The sequence below is a fragment of the Pituophis catenifer genome, unplaced genomic scaffold, assembly GCF_029215685.1.
Source record: "Pituophis catenifer annectens isolate HBS135680 unplaced genomic scaffold, rPitCat1.0.hap2 SCAF_7, whole genome shotgun sequence".
Taxonomy (NCBI): domain Eukaryota; kingdom Metazoa; phylum Chordata; class Lepidosauria; order Squamata; family Colubridae; genus Pituophis; species Pituophis catenifer.
This window is the reverse complement of record NW_027256887.1, coordinates 86,837,844-86,859,140: the sequence shown is the minus strand read 5'-3', so window position 1 is coordinate 86,859,140 and position 21,297 is coordinate 86,837,844. Positions and strand designations below refer to the sequence as shown.

General features: G+C 41.2%; 2 protein-coding genes across 2 annotated transcripts; both read left to right on the top strand.

The window, feature by feature from the left end:
- Positions 1–898: 898 nt before the first annotated feature.
- On the top strand, positions 899–20,327 carry LOC139319863 (TRPM8 channel-associated factor homolog). Its single transcript, XM_070947913.1, is given in 7 exon segments — positions 899–1,515; positions 12,498–13,513; positions 13,921–14,015; positions 16,325–16,538; positions 17,468–17,707; positions 19,093–19,430; positions 20,076–20,327. Coding segments are annotated over 7 exon segments (2,772 nt in total).
- On the top strand, positions 7,882–11,586 carry LOC139319545 (TRPM8 channel-associated factor 2-like). Its single transcript, XM_070947440.1, has 3 exons — positions 7,882–8,498; positions 9,435–10,067; positions 10,950–11,586. Exons 1-3 carry the CDS (start codon positions 7,882–7,884, stop codon positions 11,584–11,586), a joined length of 1,887 nt encoding a protein of 628 aa, XP_070803541.1.
- Positions 20,328–21,297: the final 970 nt, after the last annotated feature.

Genomic DNA, 21,297 nt, shown 5'->3' with positions numbered 1-21,297 from the left:
TCATTTCTTGTTAGGGGCTCTGAAATTAACATCCATCCATTTGAACAAAATTCCCTGTTGGAAACTGAGCACAGCCAATATTGTAGAAAATGAAAAAAAAAAAAAAAACCTGTACAATAAGTAGATAGAAATAGACAAATAGAATTCTTGATTAAGTATGATTGGACACAAAAGGAATTTATCTCTGGTGCATAAACTCTCAGTGTACATACAAGCAACAAGTGATAAATCATGATTATAATAATGAAATACCATAAATCATAAGATACAACACTCAGTGATAATCATAGGATACTAAATAAGCAATCAACCATAAATCATACTGATACTAAATAAAATAATACATCATAAGATACTAGCAACAAAGTTATGGTCTTAAGAAGATAAGGAGATAGGTAATAGGAAAGATGAGAAGAAGAATAGTAATAGATAGTTCAGTGTTGTGGGAATTAGTTATTTAGCAGAGTGATGGCATGGGGGGAAAAACTGTCCTTGTGTCTAGTTGTTTTGGCGCAAAATGCCCTGTAACATGTCCAGGATGTGAGGGGTCTGAAGATGTTTTCACGGCCCTCCTTCTGGCTTGTGCAGTGGCAAACCAGACAGTTATAGAGGTGCAAATGACAGACCCAATAATTCCTTTGTAGAATGGGATCAGCAGCTCCTTGGGCAGTCTGAGCTTCCTGAGTTGTCACAGGACAAACATTCTTTGTTGTGCTTTTTTGATGACATAATATCCAGCATTTTTGCAAGAATCCATCACATGACACCAGATAAGTATCTGACCGGTTTTACGAAAGTTTACATGCATTTTTACCTCTTGCAGGATTACATCCAACGTAAAATACCCTGAAAAAAAAATGTATACTTTCTTTTGCAGCTCCAACAGTACAACTTTCGAATGGATTCCCAACATTCTTACGATTCGTTAGTGAAAGGCATTCAGTCCATTGATGTCACGGGAGATTTTATTCCCTGTGAACTTTTGCTCACAGGTGACCAACCCTTCCCACTGCTTGTGGGTTCGAATGGGTAGGTTCTGATTGCTGCAGCTCAATATGGGAAAGGCCGGATGGTGGTCACTGCCCATGAAGCCATGATACAGCTTCCCCAGTTCTTGCCGTTCATTAAAAATGCTCTGGACTGGTTCAAGTCTTCTCCAACGGCTCTCATAGGAGTCCACAGAAGCCTGGATGCCCTCTCCAAATTGCTCCTCGGTAATGGAATTAAAGTTCAACCAGATGCAACACTTGAGGACTCTCCTGGGGTCTTCTGCAGAGATGCCTATGATGATATGCAGGCTGATGATCTTGTGCAGTTCGTAAAGAGAGGCGGAGGACTGCTCATTGGTGGCCAAGCTTGGCACTGGTCATCTGAACATGGGAAGGAGGCAGTCCTGGTTCGTTTTCCTGGAAACCTGGTGACCAGTGTGGCTGGAGTGTATTTCACTGGCAATGTGGGAGAAAATGGTGTTTTCTCTGTGCCTGAAAAAATTCCCAGGATTCCCCTCATCACCGAGTAAGTACCGCATTTTCCGGCGTATAAGACGACTGGGCGTATAAGACGACCCCCAAATTTTCCTGTTAAAATATAGGGTTTGGGCTATTCTCGCCATATAAGACTACCCCTCTTCCAACGCACACCAAATAAAAAGCAGCTATGCTAGACCCAAAATGGCCCCTGAAACAAGCAGGAACCTTACACAGCCACAAAAAGCCCCCCAAAAAACAACTCTCACACTTCACACACACACAACACAACACAACACAACTGGCTCACCCACAATGTAAAAGCAGCTGTGCTAGACCCAAAATGGCCCCTGCAACAAGCAGGAACCTCACACAGCCACAAAAAGTCCAAAAACCCAACTTTCACACTTTACACACACAAAATTCCACATACAGCTTTGTGAGATTTTGTGTGTTTGTGTAGTTAGAGTGAAACACTACAAAAACACACTAAATCTCAGAAAGCTGCACAAATATTATTTTATTTTATTTTTATTTTTATATGAAAGCTAAATTTAAAACTTCCTAAACTTTAAATGGCTAGGTCTAAAAAAGAACAACTAAAAAACCCCCCAATTAACTATTTTTTTAAAAGATCCCAAAGGGGAAAAAAACTTACTCAATAGAACAGAGTTCTCCAACCTTGGCAACTTTAAGACTTGTAGACTTCAACTCCCAGAATTCCTCAGCCAGCTTTGTTTTGCTGGCTGAGGAATTCTGGGAGTTGAAGTCCACAACTCCCTGCCTGCTTGATTGCAGGCAGGGCGTGGCTTGCTGATGGAATGGATTCAGGCAAGCGAAGCAAGACAAGCTTGCAACTAGCAGCTAAGGTAAGCAAGCTGGAGGGGGAAAACTTTTTTCCTTCTCCATGGCTCTGGCGATCCCAGCTGCATTGCCTGATTAGCAGATCATCAGATCTTGGATCGCCAGAGCCATTTAAGGCTCGTCAGAGCCTTTCAGGCTGGTCTGCCTGGTTACAGGAGAACAACACCCTGCGTATAAGATGATCTCCGACTTTTGAGAAGATTTTCATGTGTTAAAAAGTCATCTTATACCCCGGAAAATACGGTAATAACAAGGGAATAGACGTGCAGCATATGATGTATTCCCAAGGAGAAAAAGGCAAATTAATAGCTTACCAGGAATATGTTAATCTGAGACTACATAGGTTTAGATAGGATCATAGGAACATATTTGGAATTTATTTTGGCCACGTTGTGCAGGAGAATTCACCAGAAAAATCAGTTTTGTCAGGAAGATTAAGTGTAATGTGTTAATCCGAGACTATATAGTTTAGATAGGATCATAGGAACATATTTGGAATTTATTTTGGCCGTGTCGTGCAGGAAAAAAATTTTTTTTTAATTTGATTTATATGCCGCCCTTCTCTGAAGACTCAGGGCGGCTTACAGTGCGTTAAGCAATAGCCTTCATCCTTTTGTATATTTATACAAAGTCAGCTTATTGCCCCCACAAACTGGGTCCTCAATTTACCTACCTTAGAAAGGATGGAAGGCTGAGTCAACCTTGAGCCTTGGCGAGATTCGAACCCTGCAGTAATTGCAGGCAGCTGGTCTTAATAACCAGCTTAATAACAGGGTGCCTTAAACCCCTGTACTACCAAGGCTCATATTCACTAGAAAAATCAATTTTGAGGGGAAGATTAAGTGGTAAAAGGAAACCTGGCAGCCAAAGAACACGATGGCTGGACACCATCAAAGTTGACTTCAGCCACAGCATAGAACAACTCAAAGAAGTAATGCAAGATCAGAGGATATGGGGAGTCCTGCCTCAAAGATTCGCCAAGATTCGGACACACTGAATGTATGACCTTTTTTTTTTTTTTTGGCCATGGTTGTTAAGTGAATCGCTGCAACTGTTCAATGCTGGTTATGCGAATCCAGCTTCCTCCATTGACTTTGCTTGTCGGAAGCTGGCTGGGAAGGGTGCAAATGGTGATTCCATGATCTCAGGATACTGCAACCATCACAAATACATGCCCATTGCCAAGCACCCAAACTGGGATTGCTGTCGCTAAGCGATACAGTCATAAAGCATGACGTTACACGCCCACATCTCTTAGCAATGACAACTCCTGGCATTGTAAACCCAAGACATAAGGGGTTCTTAAAGTAGGTGCTGCAGTGGGATCTTTAGTGCCATCTAGTGGTCATTTGATCATTGACAGCTCTGAGAATAGAATAGAGTAGAGTAGAGTAGAGTAGAGTAGAGTAGAGTAGAGTAGAGATGGAAGGGACCTTGGAGGTCTTCTAGTCCAGCCCCCTGCTCAAGCAAGAGAACCTATACCATCTCAGATATGTGACTGTCCAGTCTCTTTTTAAAATCCTCCATGATGGACCGCCCACGATTTCTGGAGGCAAGCTGTTCCACTGGTTAATTGTCCTCACTGTTAAGAAGTTTCTCCCTAATTCCAGGTTGCTTCTGTCTTTGATTAATTTCCATCCGTTGTTTCTTGTCTTGCCTTCAGGTGCTTTGGAGAATAATTTGACCCCCCCCCTTCTTCTTTGGAGCAGCAGGACTAGTCTCACTAGACTGGAGAAAAGCAAAGATGAGTAAGTGGGAAGTATGAGAGGCCCAGGTTTTTTAAGAGCTGAGAAGAAAGTGCAACTCCTGAGGTTATGATCCTAGAATGGAGAACAGATAGGAGAAAGACTGTAGCAATCATGTCTGCAACAGGAAGAGAGAAAAAAATCCCCTTCCTGAGAAAGGCCTGGGACTTCTGGTTCCAGGAGCAGAAACTAGAAGTCCCTGCACCAAGCCTTCCTGTGAGATCTTGAGCCTAGTTGCACAATATAGTAGGCTAACATGGAGCCTGGTGGTTCCTGATTTAGCATGTTATGGAAATCTGAATTAACCCACATTCTGGGTTTTCATGATGCACTGAGCGATAAGTTGGGTCCTAGTCCAATGGGCTGGCTTTGCACAATATACTAAGATACAACAAGCCTCATACTAGGTACTAAACATACCCTGATGTGTACAAATGTACCACTAGGTACCCCTCTGACTCTCTGAAGGGGTTTGTGCTTCCATGGAGCTTTGAAGTGGGTTGAGCCCACCCATCTTTCTTGTCCTGTATTCTGCTTTTGCTACATACCCATAGATATGGTTCAGTGGGTTTTCAGGAGCTCTGAAAATTCCATAAAATAGCAGGTCTGTTGCTCCTTTTTTCTTCCTCTAGCCTTGTTTAGTTTCTTAAAATCACCAAAATGCTACTTCTGGCTCCATCAGGTGTAGGGCAGGTCAAAATGCTGGCTCAAAGCTCCAAAAGGTTGAAAAGAACAGCCAGCAATAACTTTTAGTGAAACTGAACTCTCTTTAGAGGCCCAAGAAGAGATTCGGGTCCCTCTCTAGCAATTTCTTAGGGAGTCTAGGGATTGGCCTTATAACATAAGGCTGATTGAAAGAGCTCTCCGAGCCATTTTATCTGCTAATTTCTGCTGCAGTGAAAGGGACACCGTCAACCAGTTTGGAAAAGTTTCATCTCTGCAACAGCAGAAGACCTTAGAGGAATTTGGAAAATAGTTTTGGTAGAATAAACAGGTTTTCTAGCTCTGATCAAACGAGTTCTCTGTTTTTCGTGTTTATTTTCCTTCATTTCCTGCTTTTGATACTGCCTGCTTGTTAACCACTATGTTTTCTTGTGATTCTCCAAACAGAACGTATGTGACAAGAATGGGCCTGAAGAGAGAGAAACATAACATTGAATAAAAGATACTAACAAGAGGAAGGAGACTTGGCAACACTGTGAGTGATATCTGGAGATATCCGGGGTTGGGCGGTTCGAAGTGGAAGCTCTTGATAGTGCTGTGACTATGTCCTTCAAGTGCACAAAAATGCTGAGTGCTTATAGGAGGGAAAAGCAATCCTATTTTAGAAGAGAAATCAATTGTTCTGGCTTGGTGGCTGAACATTAGGACTTTAAGATAACAGCCAGTTTGTGAATCATACTGAGAGAGCAAACAAGCTAGATAACCTAGGATGTAAAAATGGAAGTTTTGCTAAGGACAAAGTCAGATTTTTTTTTTATCTGTCTTAGGATTTCAAAAGTGGTCTGTGGAAATCTGAATTTTTGGTTCCCCCTTTGCACTTTGAAACACTCCTGTGGATTTGTGCCATTTAACGAAAGCAGCAACATGTCACCCACTCACAATTTCCCTCCCAACAGTGTATAAATAATATTCTCAGGAGTGCTTAGCTTCACTTTCCAGGTAGGCCCTTGAAAGGCTCACATCTAAGAGGCAAGAGCTGCTGAAAAGGTAAGGCAAATCAGTGGAAATTTACTGATTTATAGCAGATAGATTAAATCTTTGGTATTAAGAAAATGATAACAATATAGAATAGGTGAATACTGTCTATGCTAACTGGGCACAGCTTTCCAGAATTTCAGAGGGTTTGCAAAGCGTCATTTAGAAAAATCTGGGCCTGAATGCATGGGGATATCTACTTCAGGAGTCCTTGGTGCTCTCTGAGCTTGCTTGTTTTCTTGCAGACGTTTCATTTAATGGTAGGTTTGAAATTTTTTTACTGCAGGTTCTGTGGGCGTGGCTTGGTGGGCATGGCTTGGTGGGCGTGGCAGGGAAAGGTTACTGCAAAATCCCCATTTCCTCCTGATCAACTGGGACTTGGGAGGCAGAGAATAGATGGGGGCAGGGCCAGTCAGAATTTTTACTACCGGTTTTCCGAACTATTCAAAATTTCCACTACCGGTTTTCCAGAACTGGTCAAAACCTGCTGAAACCCACCTCTGATTTCATTACCTTAACTAGGTAATTTCATCAGTGCTACTGTAGCACTGATGATATTACCTAATTAGGGTAATGAAACATCTACAAGAAAACAAGCTCAGAGAGCAACAAGGACCCCTCATTTGAACTCTGAGCTGCAAATATTCTGCTTTTTTAACATCTACTTCAACCCTACCCTTATTTTTAGTAGGTCAAGTAATTGCAAAGATTTTACTTTATATTGTTCAGGTAGTCTTTGAATTAGAATAGTTCATTTAGTGCCCAAGGTCATGTGACCTCTTTTTGCCACTGTCTAACAAGCAAAATCAATGGGAAAGCAAGTTTCATTTAACGATCGGATTATTAACTTATCACTTGTTAAGCGAGTTTTGCCCCTTTGTACAACAGAAATGTTGGGCTCAATTGTGGCGCTTAGTCGAGGAGTACGTGTATTTCATTGAATATACTGAAGATTCAATTATGTTTTGGGTTTTGTCTGTTCTGTAATGTAGTAGATATATAACTCAAGCTCCAATTATTTCATTTCGATGACCTTGAGACATTCCGCAGGTACTTGAAATCTTGGGCTGACTTAAATCTCTTAGAAATGCAAACTGAGAGACCTAGCTAGAAATAATTTGGGAAACCACCAGATTCCAATCTTTCTAGGAAATAATCTCAAGAGATAATACAATTGTCTCTGACTTTGAGAAGTGGTCAGGTATGGAAGGATCATATGAAAGGGAAGAACCAGTGATTCAGCAGACAGTTCTTACAAATATGGTAATGTGGTATTCTGTGTAACCTTATCTGATGCTCCTTGGACATAATTAATGCACTTTAATCTGTATCTTGATTTTAATGCACAGGTTGTTAGGTGTGGCACGGGGAAGGGAAGAGTCAAGGAAAAAGATTTTTCTGACTCACCTTTCAGTAAAGACTGGAACACCCTTCAGCTTTATTCCAAGATAAAGGCGACAATTTTCTGCACACTTAACCGATAAGGAAGCAACCTCCATTATCCAAAGCAGTGGATGGAGACAGGAGGGATATTATCTGAAAGAAAAATAAAAAGAAGCCAAGTTATGGGAAATAATTACAGAGTGGGTTATCATGGGCAATGTTGAGATTTACAACAGTAGAGGAGAGGCCAGTGTGGCAGTCAGGGGAAAAAAAAGAGAAACCCTTTCTGAAAATGGAAATCACAAGTATTTTAGAAGTGCAAATCCTTCAACTGCTCGAGCGGCTGCTGAGCATTAAATGTCTTCATCCTGGGAAGAATTATGTCTGTTCTTTTTTGGTTGCAATGCCAAACCAGACAGTTATAGAGGTGCAGATGACAGACTCAATAATTCCTTTTCAGAACTGGATCAGCAGCTCCTTGGGCTGTCTGAGTTTTGTGAGTTGGCGCAGGAAGAACATTCTTTGTTGTCCCTTTTTGATGACATAGTATCCAGCAATTTTGCAAGAACCACTCACAACCCATCACTTGACACCTGATAATTATCTGACAGGTTTCATAATAGTTTACACGTATTGTTATCTAATGCAGGATTTTATCCAACGTAAAATACACTGAAAAAAAAATTGTATACTTTCTTTTGCAGCTCCAACAGCACAACTTTCTAATGGATTCCCAACGTTCTTACGATTTGTTAGTGAAAGGCATTCAGTCCATCGATGTCACGGGAGATTTCAATCCATGTAAGCTTTTGCTCACAGGAGACCGAGCCCAGCCGGTGCTTAAGGATTCAAAGGGGCAAGTTCTCATAGCTGCAGCCCAATATGGGAAAGGACGGATGGTGGTCACTGCGCATGAAGCCATGTTAAAGCTTCCCCAGTTCTTGCTGTTCGTTAAAAATGCTCTGGATTGGCTCAAACCTTCCCCAACGGCAGTCGTCGGAGTCCACAGAAGACTGGATGACCTCTCCAAGTTGCTCCACTGTAGTGGTATTAAAGTGTGTCCAGATGCAACAATTGGGGACTCCCTTGGAGTATTCTGCAGAGATGCCTACGATGATGTGCAGGCGGAGGACCTCGTGCAGTTCGTAAAGAGAGGTGGTGGACTGCTCATTGGTGGCCAGGCCTGGCACTGGTCATATCGCTATGGGGAGGAAGCAGTCCTTGATCATTTTCCTGGAAATCTGGTGACCGGTGTGGCTGGAGTGTATTTCACTGCCACTGTGGGAGAACATGGGATCTTTCCCGTCTCTGAAATAATACGGAGGGATCCTGTTATCACCCAGTAAGTATAATGCTACCTCTTTATTTGCCTTTAATAATGCTGTCTGAGATTATATTGTTTACTCTGATCCTTATCCCAAGATTCTTGCACCTTTATGGATAAAAGAGGTAAAGGTTTCCCTGTCAGTTATGTCTGACTCTAGGGCGTGGTGCTCATTTCCTTTTCCTGGCCGAGGGACCCAACGTTGTCCGAATATAATTTCCGCGGTCATGTGACCAGCATGGCTGTATGCCAAAGGCACATGGAATGCTGATACTTTCCCATCGAAGTGGTACCTATTAATCTACTTGCATTTGCATGCTTTCGAACTGGGCAGGAGCTGGAGCAAAGAACGGGAGCTCACTCCCATTGTGCAGCACTTGGGTCTCTAACCCAAGTCAATTTTCCAGCTGACAAGCTCAGTGACTTTAACCACTAAATCATCGCATCCCCTTCCTGTATTATTTTATGGATAATCCCCCACAAAGGCTGCACCACATTATGGAAATGGCTATATAAAAATTATTGTAGCCTAATCCATTATCTTGGTTATCTTGGTATCCATTACCTCTGATTCACACAAGAATTGCACAACAGGGCTAGATTCAAAGTGTGAGTGCAGGGGGAGCATGGCCCAGTTAAGACAGAGGATCAACAGCCATTGAAGCACTTTCAGTATAGATTCCCACCATTCTCATTTCCCACAATTTTCTCCAGCAAATTCAAAAAGAGGTATAATTTTAACACTCTAATCGGACACTCTTCTGTTAGTAAATAATTGCAGAATAGTCACTTTGGATTTCGATATCTGCTTTTTCTAAATGTGCCTCAGCAGACGAGGGTAGGGCACCACACTACCTCAGGAATAGAGTGTGTTTAGAGTTTTCTGTCACAAGAGCTTTCTCCAGTAAATGAAAAATTAAATCTGGAGGAGATATTTCTCTTTCTCTCTTTCAGATCAACAAATAGCTCCATCAACAGCCAACATGCTTACAATTCTCTATTGCGAGGCATTCGGTCCATCGATGTGACAGGGGATTTCAATCCTTGTGAACTTTTGCTCACAGGAGACCAAGCCTTCCCAGTGCTTGTAGGTTCAAATGGGCAGATTCTGATTGCTGCAGCTCAATATGGGAAAGGCCGGATGGTGGTCACTGCCCATGAAGCCATGATACAGCTTCCCCAGTTCTTACCATTCATTAAAAATGCTCTGGAGTGGCTCAGGCGTTCCCTAACGGCACACATAGGTGTCCATAGAAGCCTGGATGCCCTCTCCAACTTGCTCCTCAGTAGTGGTATTGAAGTTCATCCAGATGCAATACTTGGGAACTCCCTTGGAGTATTCTGCAGAGATGCCTACGATAGTGCACAGGCTGATGACCTTGTGAAGTTTGTACAGAGAGGTGGGGGTCTGCTCATTGGTGGCCAAGCTTGGTACTGGTCATATCAACATGGGAAGGAGGGAGTCCTGGCTCAATTTCCTGGAAACCTAGTCACCGGTAAGGCTGGAGTGTATTTCACTGCCAAGGAGGGACAAAATGGGATCTTTCCTGTCCCTGAAAAAATAGGGAATGATCCCAGCACCACCCAGTAAGTATAATTCTACCTCTTAATCTGCCTTTAATAATCCTACCTGCAAATAATTTGTTTACTATGATTGTTGTCCCAAGATTCTCACATCTTTCAGCAAAGTCCCCAAAGCAAAATAAGAGCAAGGAAATGGCTATGCATATAAAAAATATTTTAGCCTAATGATCTATCAGCTTAGTCAGGTCCTCCAATTCAGATATACATTTGCTGTGCCAAAGAATCTCACAACAGGGCTGGAATCAAAGCGTGATTGTAAGGGAACAGCATCCAGTTAAGACAAAGGATCAACTGCCACTGAAGTACTTTCAGTACAGATTCCCAACTTTTTTTTCTCATTTTCCTCCATTTCCTCTGCCAATTTCAAATACAGGTAACATTTGAACATTCTAATCAGATAGGCAGAGAAATCAAACCTCCTTGTGTGAATAAATAATTTCAAAATAGTTGCAGTGCCAATAAAGGAGACTATTTGTAGCTTAGTGTTGAAGGGTCCTTGGTGCTCTCTGAGTTTGCTGGTTTTCTTGCAGACGTTTCATTACCCGACTTAGGTAATGTTAGAATGCAGTATTGCAGGCTAATTCTGTTGATTGCCACGGGTTCAATTCTTACTGGTTCAAGGTTGACTCAGCATTCCATCTTTCTGAGGTTGGGAAAATGAGGACCCAGATTGTTGGGACAATAGGCTGACTCTGTAAACAGCTTAGAGAGGGCTGTAAAGCACTGTGAAGCGATATATAAGTTTAAGTGCTATTGTTATCCTCAGTGCTCGTTACAGTGTGCTATGATACTTGCTTTTTTCTAAATATGCTTCAGGAGACAAAAAAAGGTAGGACATTTTCAAAGGTGTACCACAAAAGATTTCACTCTCTTTCTCTCTTTCAGACCAACAAATAGCCCGATCCATATCCAATATGATTACAGTTCTCTGTTGCAAGGCATTCAGTCCATCGATGTCATGGGAGATTTCCGTCCTTGTGAACTTTTGCTCACAGGAGATCAAACCTTCCCACTGCTTGTGGGTTCAAATGGGCAGGTTCTGATTGCTGCAGTTCAATATGGGAAAGGCCGGATGGTGGTCACTGCCCATGAAGCCATGATACAGCTTCTGCAGTTCTTGCCGTTCATTAAAAATGCTCTGGACTGGCTCAAGTCTTCCCCAACGGCTCTCATAGGAGTCCACAGAAGCCTGGATGCCCTCTCCAAATTGCTCCTCGGTAATGGCATTAAAGTTCATCCAGATGCAACACTTGAGGACTCTCCTGGGGTCTTCTGCAGAGATGCCTATGAGGATGTGCAGGCTGATGACCTTGTGCAGTTTGTAAAGAGAGGCGGTGGACTGCTCATTGGTGGCCAAGCTTGGCACTGGTCATCTGAACATGGGAAGGAGGCAGTCCTGGTTCGTTTTCCTGGAAACCTGGTGACCAGTGTGGCTGGAGTGTATTTCACTGGCAATGTGGGAGAAAATGGTGTTTTCTCTGTGCCTGAAAAAATTCCCAGGATTCCGCTCATCACTGAGTAAGTATTACTCCACTTCTTTTTTCTATGGTTATTAATCTTACGTATAATAGTGGATTTTTTTGGTGACCCTTGTCCCAATAATTCAAAGTTGTCCGTAATAAATTACCTCAGATTAAACAATTCTCTCATTCCAAAAATTATTTTTGAGAATTTTAGATCGTATGGCATGGGCTTTTCAAATACGGTGACTGGAGAAAATATATCCAGCCATATTGATTTCCTTAATCATTTGATAGAAACCCAAGTGATGCATTTATTCTGGAATCATCTGTATAGATTCTTTAAATTCCACCTGAATAAAACCTATTCAAAATGTATATTTCTGTCAGAAATAGCAAACGTACTCTACAAATAAGTTAGTGTTAACAGCAAATAGCTCGTTAAGAGGACAGATTATTCTGATTTTATGGAAGATCTTTAAGTCTTCCATCCAATTATTCCAAGGAAATTCTGTCAGCATACCTTGCCTTTAATTTGGGGAAAAAAGTTTTTAGGCTCATGACTTACAAAAACAACCTCTTCCTCCTCCCTCTCTCCCTCCAAGTGCTGATATTGATATAACAGTCCAATTTAGTCAAGCCACAGGTCCAATATTGGGATCCTAGTCCTTCATATGAAGACTATCCTACTCATGGAAAATATTATAAATTAATTACTGTTTTTTTTTAAAAAAAATAATTTTTATTAAACAGTTTTTCTTAAAAAACAAAAAAAGAAATTTTTACAATTTTCTTCTTTTCAACAATTTCGCATCAGTAAACATTTCTTACATATCCATTTTTCTCCCTTACTTCAATTTGCCATTTATACATAAACTGGTAATTCTAATATTGATTTATATACATAAAGATAACAGTGTACTCAATATCGATCATACATTCTGTTGTTGTTTTTTTTTTGTTTTTTTTAAAGACATGGATTAGATATACAAAAGGATTTACTGATTCTTCTGAATGGAGTGGACAGATTCAATGTAAAGGGCGATGACCTTCAGAGTCCACTGTTACCATCTCCCTTGCTTATCCATGGAGCCTTGGCATTTCCGGTTGGCATAAGTGATGCCTACCACTCCTTCCTGGCAGCTGCATATTACGGTCGAGGACGCATTGTAGTTGCCTCTCATGAAGGCTTACTCAACATATCATCAATGAAATCTTTCCTCCTCAATGCCATCAGTTGGCTTTCTTCTAGAAAGGGAAGCAAGGTGGGCATTGGAGACAGCTTACAGGAACTTTACTCCATGCTAAATCAAGCAAAGATTCCCTGTGAGCTAACCAATTTTAAGGAAGGCCTAGGCATATACTGTTGTACAGCCCATGATGCCAAAGAGATGGAAAGCATCCATGAATTTGTCTCTGAAGGAGGAGGACTCCTAATTGGAGGTCAGTCTTGGTATTGGGCTTCTGTGAATCCCGATTCCAGTGCTATTGCAGAATATCCAGGAAATAAGATCCTGAATAAATTTGGAATTGGGATTATTCAACACTCTTTGGAAGTAGCTGAAAACAGCTGTCCTGTTGGAGAGGCCAGTGAAATAGCTTCCACTTATCATTTCCGGAAAGCATTCTTGAAGTTCAAGGAACATATTCGAAATGAGCAGATTCTACAACCACCATATTTGTTGTGGCTCCAGAAGTTGGTGCAAGACATTACGACATTCCTTGAGATCCCAGCTATGAACTCCCGTCCTTTCTCTTCAGTTCATGAAGAAGCTCTAGAGTTGGTTCAGATTAAAGGGATTCCTGAGGTCAGTGAACATAACCCAATCCAAGCTAATTCAGATCAAGCCATCTTACTTCAAATAGCTTCTGTGCTCTATAACGTTCTACCAGAGTTTCAAGGCTTAGTACCCAGCCTGATGCCAAATGATCCAAACTCTTATCCTACAGCACCTCCTCAAAACATTCAAGTTAACGGAAGCAATACAGGTAGGAAATTTGGTTCTTAATTTTGATATTTAATGGTTATTATTTCAGAGTAATGACCTATGTGTGCAGGACATTCTTTTTTATCAAGTAATATTAAGTACTGATTCAAATCTTCCAACACTAGACTATGTTCAATAGGATGACATGTATGTAAATTAACCGAGAAAAGCTGTTTGATTTAAGGATAAAATATTAGCTAAATCTACAGGAAGATCCAAATGACCAAATTAGTTATGCTATTTTGCAATTAGAGTTGATTTCAGAGAAGACATCCTTTCATTTTGATAACACAGTGTTTAGTGTATCCTTGACACAGCTACTAGCATAAAATCCCAAGAATGCAGATTTTTCAGTAATCTTATGTATACAAACATGAATCTCTGAAAGATTTTATACTTTGCTTTTAGGAAATGAAGCTTGGAGAAGCACTGGCATGTATGCTCCCCCAGCATCAACGGTCACTTTATTATTCCCAGCCTCCACCCTCAATGCAAAATTGCAGGTAATATTAGTTCTAAATTACTCATCATGATATATAGTTAAGATTCTGCATGGCACTTCGTTTTAATTGGCCCCTGGGTTGTCTTTGGCTTCATCCTTTCTCCTTATTTGCTTCTGAATTGGTTCATGACTTTTTTCTTCTGAATTTTGGCTCCTTCTGAGGGAAATGGCTTGAAAAATGTTTCCCCTTTTCCAGATCCTGAGGGAAGGGGAAAAAAAAAAAAACACCTCTCTCTCCTCAGATACCTCAATTGCTGCTTCCTCTTCCATTGCCACGTCTCATCAGGGCTGCCTATCTCTTAATTTGCCTGTTTATTTGACTCCTGGCTTTGGCTTGGGTTATTCAGCCATGTCCTCACGAGGCCTGTGACAGAAGAGCTCCAGGCAGCCATCTTGTCTTCCTTCTTTCTAGCCTCAGGCCCAGCACTTCTGTTTGATTGGCCACTGGCTCATCTTTGGCTTCATCTTTTCTCCTTATTTGGTCCTGGATGGGCTTCTTGATTCTTCTCTTCTTATCAATCTTAGCTCTATCTGAGGGAAACGGCTTGAAAAAATGTTTCCTTCATGACAGATCCTGTGGGAAGGGTGGGTGGGTGGGAGAAACACCACTCTCTCCTCAGATTCCTCAGTTGCAGCCTGCTTCCTGATTGCCTCTCCTCACCAGGGCAGTCTATTTTTTTTAATTTGCCTCTTTATTTGGCTCCTGGGCTGTGGCTCTGTTAATTCAGCCTCTCCTTTGGCTGACATCTCCCAGGCAGCCATCTTGTCTTCCTTCCCTAAAATGATTCTGTTTGATTGGTCACTGCTGTTTGATTGGCAGCTGGGTCACTTTGACAATGGGGGAGGGCTGAGAAGGAGCACAGGTGCTTCTCACCTGCTCAGGTAGCTTATTCTTTCATAGGCCTTAAATAAAGAAACAAACGATGCTCTCCATCCTAAAAGCACTTAAACTCTTTCCCAATGTTTTTCATTTCAGAAATATACTTGGAAGTGCTCAAATACAAGAAAAAGACTATTATTTATTAGAATTACATTCTGTATATGTATATTTATATTTTTAGATGTAGTTTATATTTTATATTAAATATACCCGGTATTAGTGTAGTAAACTATAGGACTATTAGTATTGTTATAGAATATATAATATAGTAATCCAGTAACTTAGTATTTAGTATGAATATAGTAGAATTGAATTATATGTATAAATCTTATATATAATTTATCATTGATATCAGTGTTTCTTAGCCTTGAAGACTTTAAAATGTGCGGGCTTCAACTTCCCCAGCCAGTCATGCTGCTGGAATCCTGGAGGGTTAAATCCACACTTTAAGGTTGATAAGGTTGAGAAATCCCGATTTATTTACCAGTCAGAATCAGAGTTAAGGGGCTGCCACAAAAAAGAAGGGGTTGACCTATTCTCCAAAGCACCTGAAAGCAGCATAACAAGCAATGGATCGAGACTAATAAAGGTGAAAACCAGCCTAGATCTAAGGAATAATTTATTGACAGTTAGAACAATTAATCAATTGCCTCCAGAAGTTTTAGGTGCTTCAACCCTGGAGGTTTTAAAGAAAAGATTGGACAACAATTTGTCTGGGAAGACATTGGGTTTCCTTGTTGAGCTAGAGGACTTCCAAGGACCGTTCCAACTCTGTTATGCTGTTATTCAATTTTATAGATGCTTAAAGCAGACACCACAACATAGCAAAAGCACCTAGACTATATACCTTTCATAGTGCCTTTACAACCCTCTCTAAATGGTTTACAGAGTCAGCATATTGCTCCCAACAATTTGGATCCTCATTCTACTGACCTCAGAAGGATGGAATGCCCATCCAACCTTAGTTTTACTACAGGTAGTCCTCAACTTATGGCCACAACTGAGCCCAAAATTCCCATTGTTAAGCAAGACAGTTGTTAAGTGAGTTTTGCCCCATTTTACGACCTCTCTTGACACAGCTGTTAAGTGAATCCCTGCAGTTGTTAATTAGTTACACGGTTCTAAAGTGAATCTGGCTTCCTTATTGACTTTGCTTGTCAGTAGGTTGCCAAAGGGGGACCACATGACCCTGGGACACTGCAACGATCATAAATACATGCCTGTTGCCAAGTGTCTTAATTTTGATCACATGACCATGGGGATACTGCAACGGTTGTAAATGTGAAAAACAGTGATAAGTCAATTTTTTTTCAGTGCCGTGTTAACTTCAAACGGTTGCTAAACTAATGGTTGTAAGTCAAGGACTACTTATATGAACCCATTTCTCTTTAGAATGACTTGTTCATTTCAATGGAGGTTCTTTTCCACAGATGCAGATTGGGTGCCACACTGATAGTTTAGTTAATCTTCAGGAATGGAAGCGTCCTCCAGTAGTGACAAGACGATTTAAGGTGCAGACTGAGAAGATGGAGATCTCCAATTTGTGGGGAGGCCTCCTGTACATCATTGTACCAGAGAACTCTTCATTGGGCTACTTCTCTGTCACCATCGAAGGGGCCACCCAGGCTCCTTATTTCAAGCATGGTAATACAACTCCTTCCTCAATTTATGACGTTCAAAACTTTTCTACTTTGCTGGTTGGTTCTGATCTGGCTCCAACAGGCATTGAAGCTGGCAAACTTTCTGGAGTCCATCTCCATTTAGAAACCAAGCAGAAAAATGGATACTCTTTCATATTTCAGAGAAATATTGCACACCAAGTATTTACAGGAAATAAGGTGCACCCACTGGATGTCTTCTGTTTAAATATCATCCTGAAATGGTAGTAGAGTCTAGAGAGGCTCATATTTAAACTAGGAGGCTACAGAATATTGTATTCAAGACCTTTGGAAACTTAATTATTATTATTTCTTTATGCAATTGTGTTTTAATAAATCTCAGTGCTCTGCAATGAAAGATCAGGAATAATGAAATCAATATATCTAGATATCTTGGAAAGTTCATTTTAATAATGGGTGATTCCTCACAATTCTAAACAATTGTTCTTTCTATGGTAAAAATGTTAGAAATTCTGTTTATATATAGCACCACAGAGCAAAGAGTATAGTCACCATGTGCTTTACTGCTCAGCTGTGCTACACGGTAACAGGAGACCGGAAACTCTGCTTAGAACAAAAGAGCATTGACTATATACCATAGATCCAAAATTGTAAAAACGGCCATCTACTGGATGAATGCTACTGTAGGTGTTGCATAGAAATACATTCCAACAATGAATTCCAACAAAAAAAATCAACAACATTTTCCAGGACAATGGATGCAGCACAGATTTGCTAAAGAAAACCAGTGGAAAATAAGGGTGAAATCTCTGTACCTTTTTGCCTTTTCTTGGAATGTATCATTGGCCACACCTTTCAAAATATGGTGATCAGGAAAGCATTTTTCTTTCTCCAACCTATTTTTGGTTTAAGAAAATAATATACCCAAGTGTTCTGTTTTCAATGTTTCTATAGGTGAAACCAGCATCCAGGATTGGCAAGATATTATCCGCCACTATCCCGCTCCCTGGGCAGAACTTGAAACTGAAAATATCATCCTCACACTGCCATCGGATGCTATACGTAGTCATGATGGGATTGATTTCCTACTCCAGACGTGGGATCAGATGATGAGGGCCATTACTCACTTAGCAGCCATCCCTTCTATTTTTCCCAGACCAGAGAGGATTGTGGCAGATGTTCAGATAGCAGCAGGCAAGTATAAACTAGTTCACATCACATATTTTAGAGGAAAACCATAAAATATGATTGGTCTGTTCCTAATTTGTAAGTCAAAATGTGTTTTAATAGAACTATGAGTGTCCCAATATTTATTTATTTGGCAGTGTCCCAATATTTAAGGGGCTGTCCCAAAGAAGAGGGAGTCAACCTATTCTTTGGATAGGCAAAGCAGGGCGCATAGAATTATGGATGTGGGCATATGTGCGTGTGACCCCACCACACTCCCCCCGCTTTTGGCACGCGATGACAAAAAGGTTAGCCATCACTGGTATAGGGTCTCTTGCTTGATCGGGTGGTTGGACTAGAAGACCTCCAAAGTCCCTTCCTATTATTCTGTTAATGCTGCAGTTTGCACCCCTCAGCAAACTGACAGGTGCACCATGGGATATTTCACTGCTTAATAAATGGAATCATAAGGACTGTTTATTAAACTTTAGTAAATTATCTTACAGTTCACCTGTGAGTTCACCTTGGCTATGATTCCTATGGAAGAGTGTCCTCAAATCAGGGTTGATGTGGGAAAGAATTTCACTCTAAGGCTGAACCAATATTGTCTAGTCCTGTTCCCTGTTCACCTTTCAAACATAATACAATACAGTAGGGGTCCCCAACCCCTGGTTCGTGGATTGTCACACGGCCACGGCATACCAGAAACTGGGCCACACAAGTAAGCGATACCCCATCCGTGGGACGCAGGCAGCACACAAAACCACGTCCCCTCCGGTCCACATAAAAACCTCTCTCCATGGAACCAGTCCCTACTGCCCAAAAGATTGGGAGCCACTGCAATTCAGGATCTGGGATATAAAGGATTTCATCTTTCTCCAAGATATATCCACCCATCATTAAAATCATTTATTTTTACCCATACAAAAAAATTATATCTACTCAATTTGCATAATCTTGGCTTTGGGCTGCACGCTTCGAATAAAAACTATAGTGTTTTTACTAAGTTACTGTAGGCTCTAAATCCCATCAGATGACATTGTGCCAAGAAGGGGACCTGGATGATGCCCGTCCTGTGACAACAGGTGGATGGGCAGAAAATTATGGAAGCAAGAAGTCCCACAAAGAAACATAACGTCACTCAGGGAATTTTCTATTATAGGACTGGTACTTGACATCCTTCCTGAGCAAAATTCACTTTGTGTCCTTTAAATTAAACTCCTAAGGAAAATTTGAGGTGAACTTCTGGTTATCTCCATGGAGACATCCATGTTGTGTTGTTATAACAATACCAAAGTGGTTTGCTATGGCTTGCTTCCGAAATATTTACTCAACTTTTTAGGCTAACCTACAGACCCAGGATTTCCCATTAGCCTCTCATCTAATTGTATCCCTCCCAAATTTTTCCTTAGGTTGGATGCACTCTGGCTATCCAGTCATGAGTAATGTGGGGGCCGTGCCTAGCATCATAGCTGTGCAAGATTTCTACGCCAAAGGAACCTGGGGCCCAATCCACGAACTGGGTCATAACCAGCAGAAAAGTGGGTGGAATTTCCCACCCCATACCACGGAAGCCACCTGCAACCTCTGGTCCGTTTACGTTAATGAGACTGTGCTGAGCATCTCCCGAGAAATAGCCCACTCAGAGCTTCAACTGCATGCAAGAAAGGAGAGGATTGAGAACTACATTAGAAATGGAGCTAATCTGAATGACTTTGAAATGTTCACTGCATTTGAACCCTATTTGCAGGTAAGAAAGCTGTTCATGGGAAGTCACTAGTGTAATACAGGTAGTCCTTGACTTACACCAGTTTGTTTAGTGACTATGGCATTGAAAAAAGTGACTTATAACTGTTTTTTACACTTATGACAGTTGTAGCATCCCCATGGTCCATTGATGAAGATTCGGATGCTTGGCAACTGATTCATATTTATGAAAGTTGCAGTGTCCTGGGATCATGTGATCCTCTTTTGTGACCTTCTGAGAAGCAAAGTCAATGGGGGAAGCCAGATTCACTTAACAACCATGTCACTAACTTAACAACTGCAGTGATTTACTTCTGGCAAGCAAAGTCAAAAAATGGGACAAAATTCACTTAACAAATATTTGGCTTAGCAACAGGAATCTGGGGCGTAATTGTGGTGGTAAGTCAAAGACTACCTCGATGTAGGATTGAAGGGTTGAGGGGGAAATCTTTCTCAAAAAGGGGAAGAAAATGCTATCAGTTGAGGTCAGTTCCTGCAATTGATTAAAAGTGTAAAAAATAGGTTTGTGACTTCTCTGTTTTTATACTGATGGCCTTTGATCCAGACAACATAAGGTCATTCAGTGTAAAATAATGTAGTAGCTGAGATATAGATCACGGATCTATGCAATTGCCTTATTTTTCTTCAGCTGCAGGAAGCCTTTGGTTGGGATTCCTACATCCACATTTTAGCGAAATACCAAACCATGAGCAACATCCCAAATGACAACCGATACAAGATGAACCTGTGGGTAGAAACCTTCTCTCAGGAAGTCAACAGAAACCTGGCTCCTTTCTTCAAAACCTGGGGGTGGCCCATTGAGGACACTGTCTCTGAGAATCTGGCCTTAATCTATCCTGCCTGGGCAGAGGATCCCATGATACATTATCGGTTCTTTTGAAGGACCAGAATCCAAGATCATCCTCATCAGAGAACACTGGAATTGGGGAGATGTATTACTCAAAACTGAGTCTGATAATTTCAATGAATTTTTTTTTTTATTTAGCTGTTGCACATGGAGGATTTCCATGTGCAACACAAATCTCTTTCTTAGGGGACTGGTAAACTATTTGCTACGAATATGAGGCTAAAAGTAAAGAGAACCTCATATTTTCATTATAATCTCTAATATTCTGTTAAGTTTAGTTCCCAAATTGGCATTTCCTGTATTTTTCACAAAGAACTCTCTTTAATGAGAGAGATTTGAAATGATGATTATTAAGCTCTTTGTTGGTCTAAATAAAAATTGTGTATATTAAAAATATAACTGTTTGATCTTTCTCAGTGGCTTGTTCCCTCTGATTTACTTGATCTTTTCTGAATTGAGTGGATTCTGGGTTCCATCACGTTTGTTATTGTTAGTTGCGAAGTTGTGTCCGACCCATCGCGACCCCATGGACAATGTTCCTCCAGGCCTTCCTGTCCTCTACCATCCTCTGGAGTCCATTTAAGCTCACGCCGACTTCTTCAGTGACTCCATCCAGCCACCTCATTCTCTGTTGTCCCCTTCTTCTTCTTTTGCTCTCCATCGTTTCCAGCATTAGGCTCTTCTCCAGTGAGTCCTTCCTTCTCATTAGGTGGCCAAAGTATTTGAGTTTCATCTTCAGGATCTGGCCTTCTCAAGAGCCATCAGGATTGATCTCCTCTAGGACTGACCGGTTGGATCGCCTTGCAGTCCAAGGGACTTGCAGGAGTCTTCTCCAGCACCAGAGTTCAAAGGCCTCCATTCTTTGGCGCTCAGCCTTCCTTATGGTCCAACTTTCACAGCCATATATTGCAGGTGGGAAAATCATAGCCTTGACTATACGCACTTTTGTTGGCAGGGTGATGTCTCTGCTTTTTAGGATGCTGCCTAGATTTGCCATAGCTTT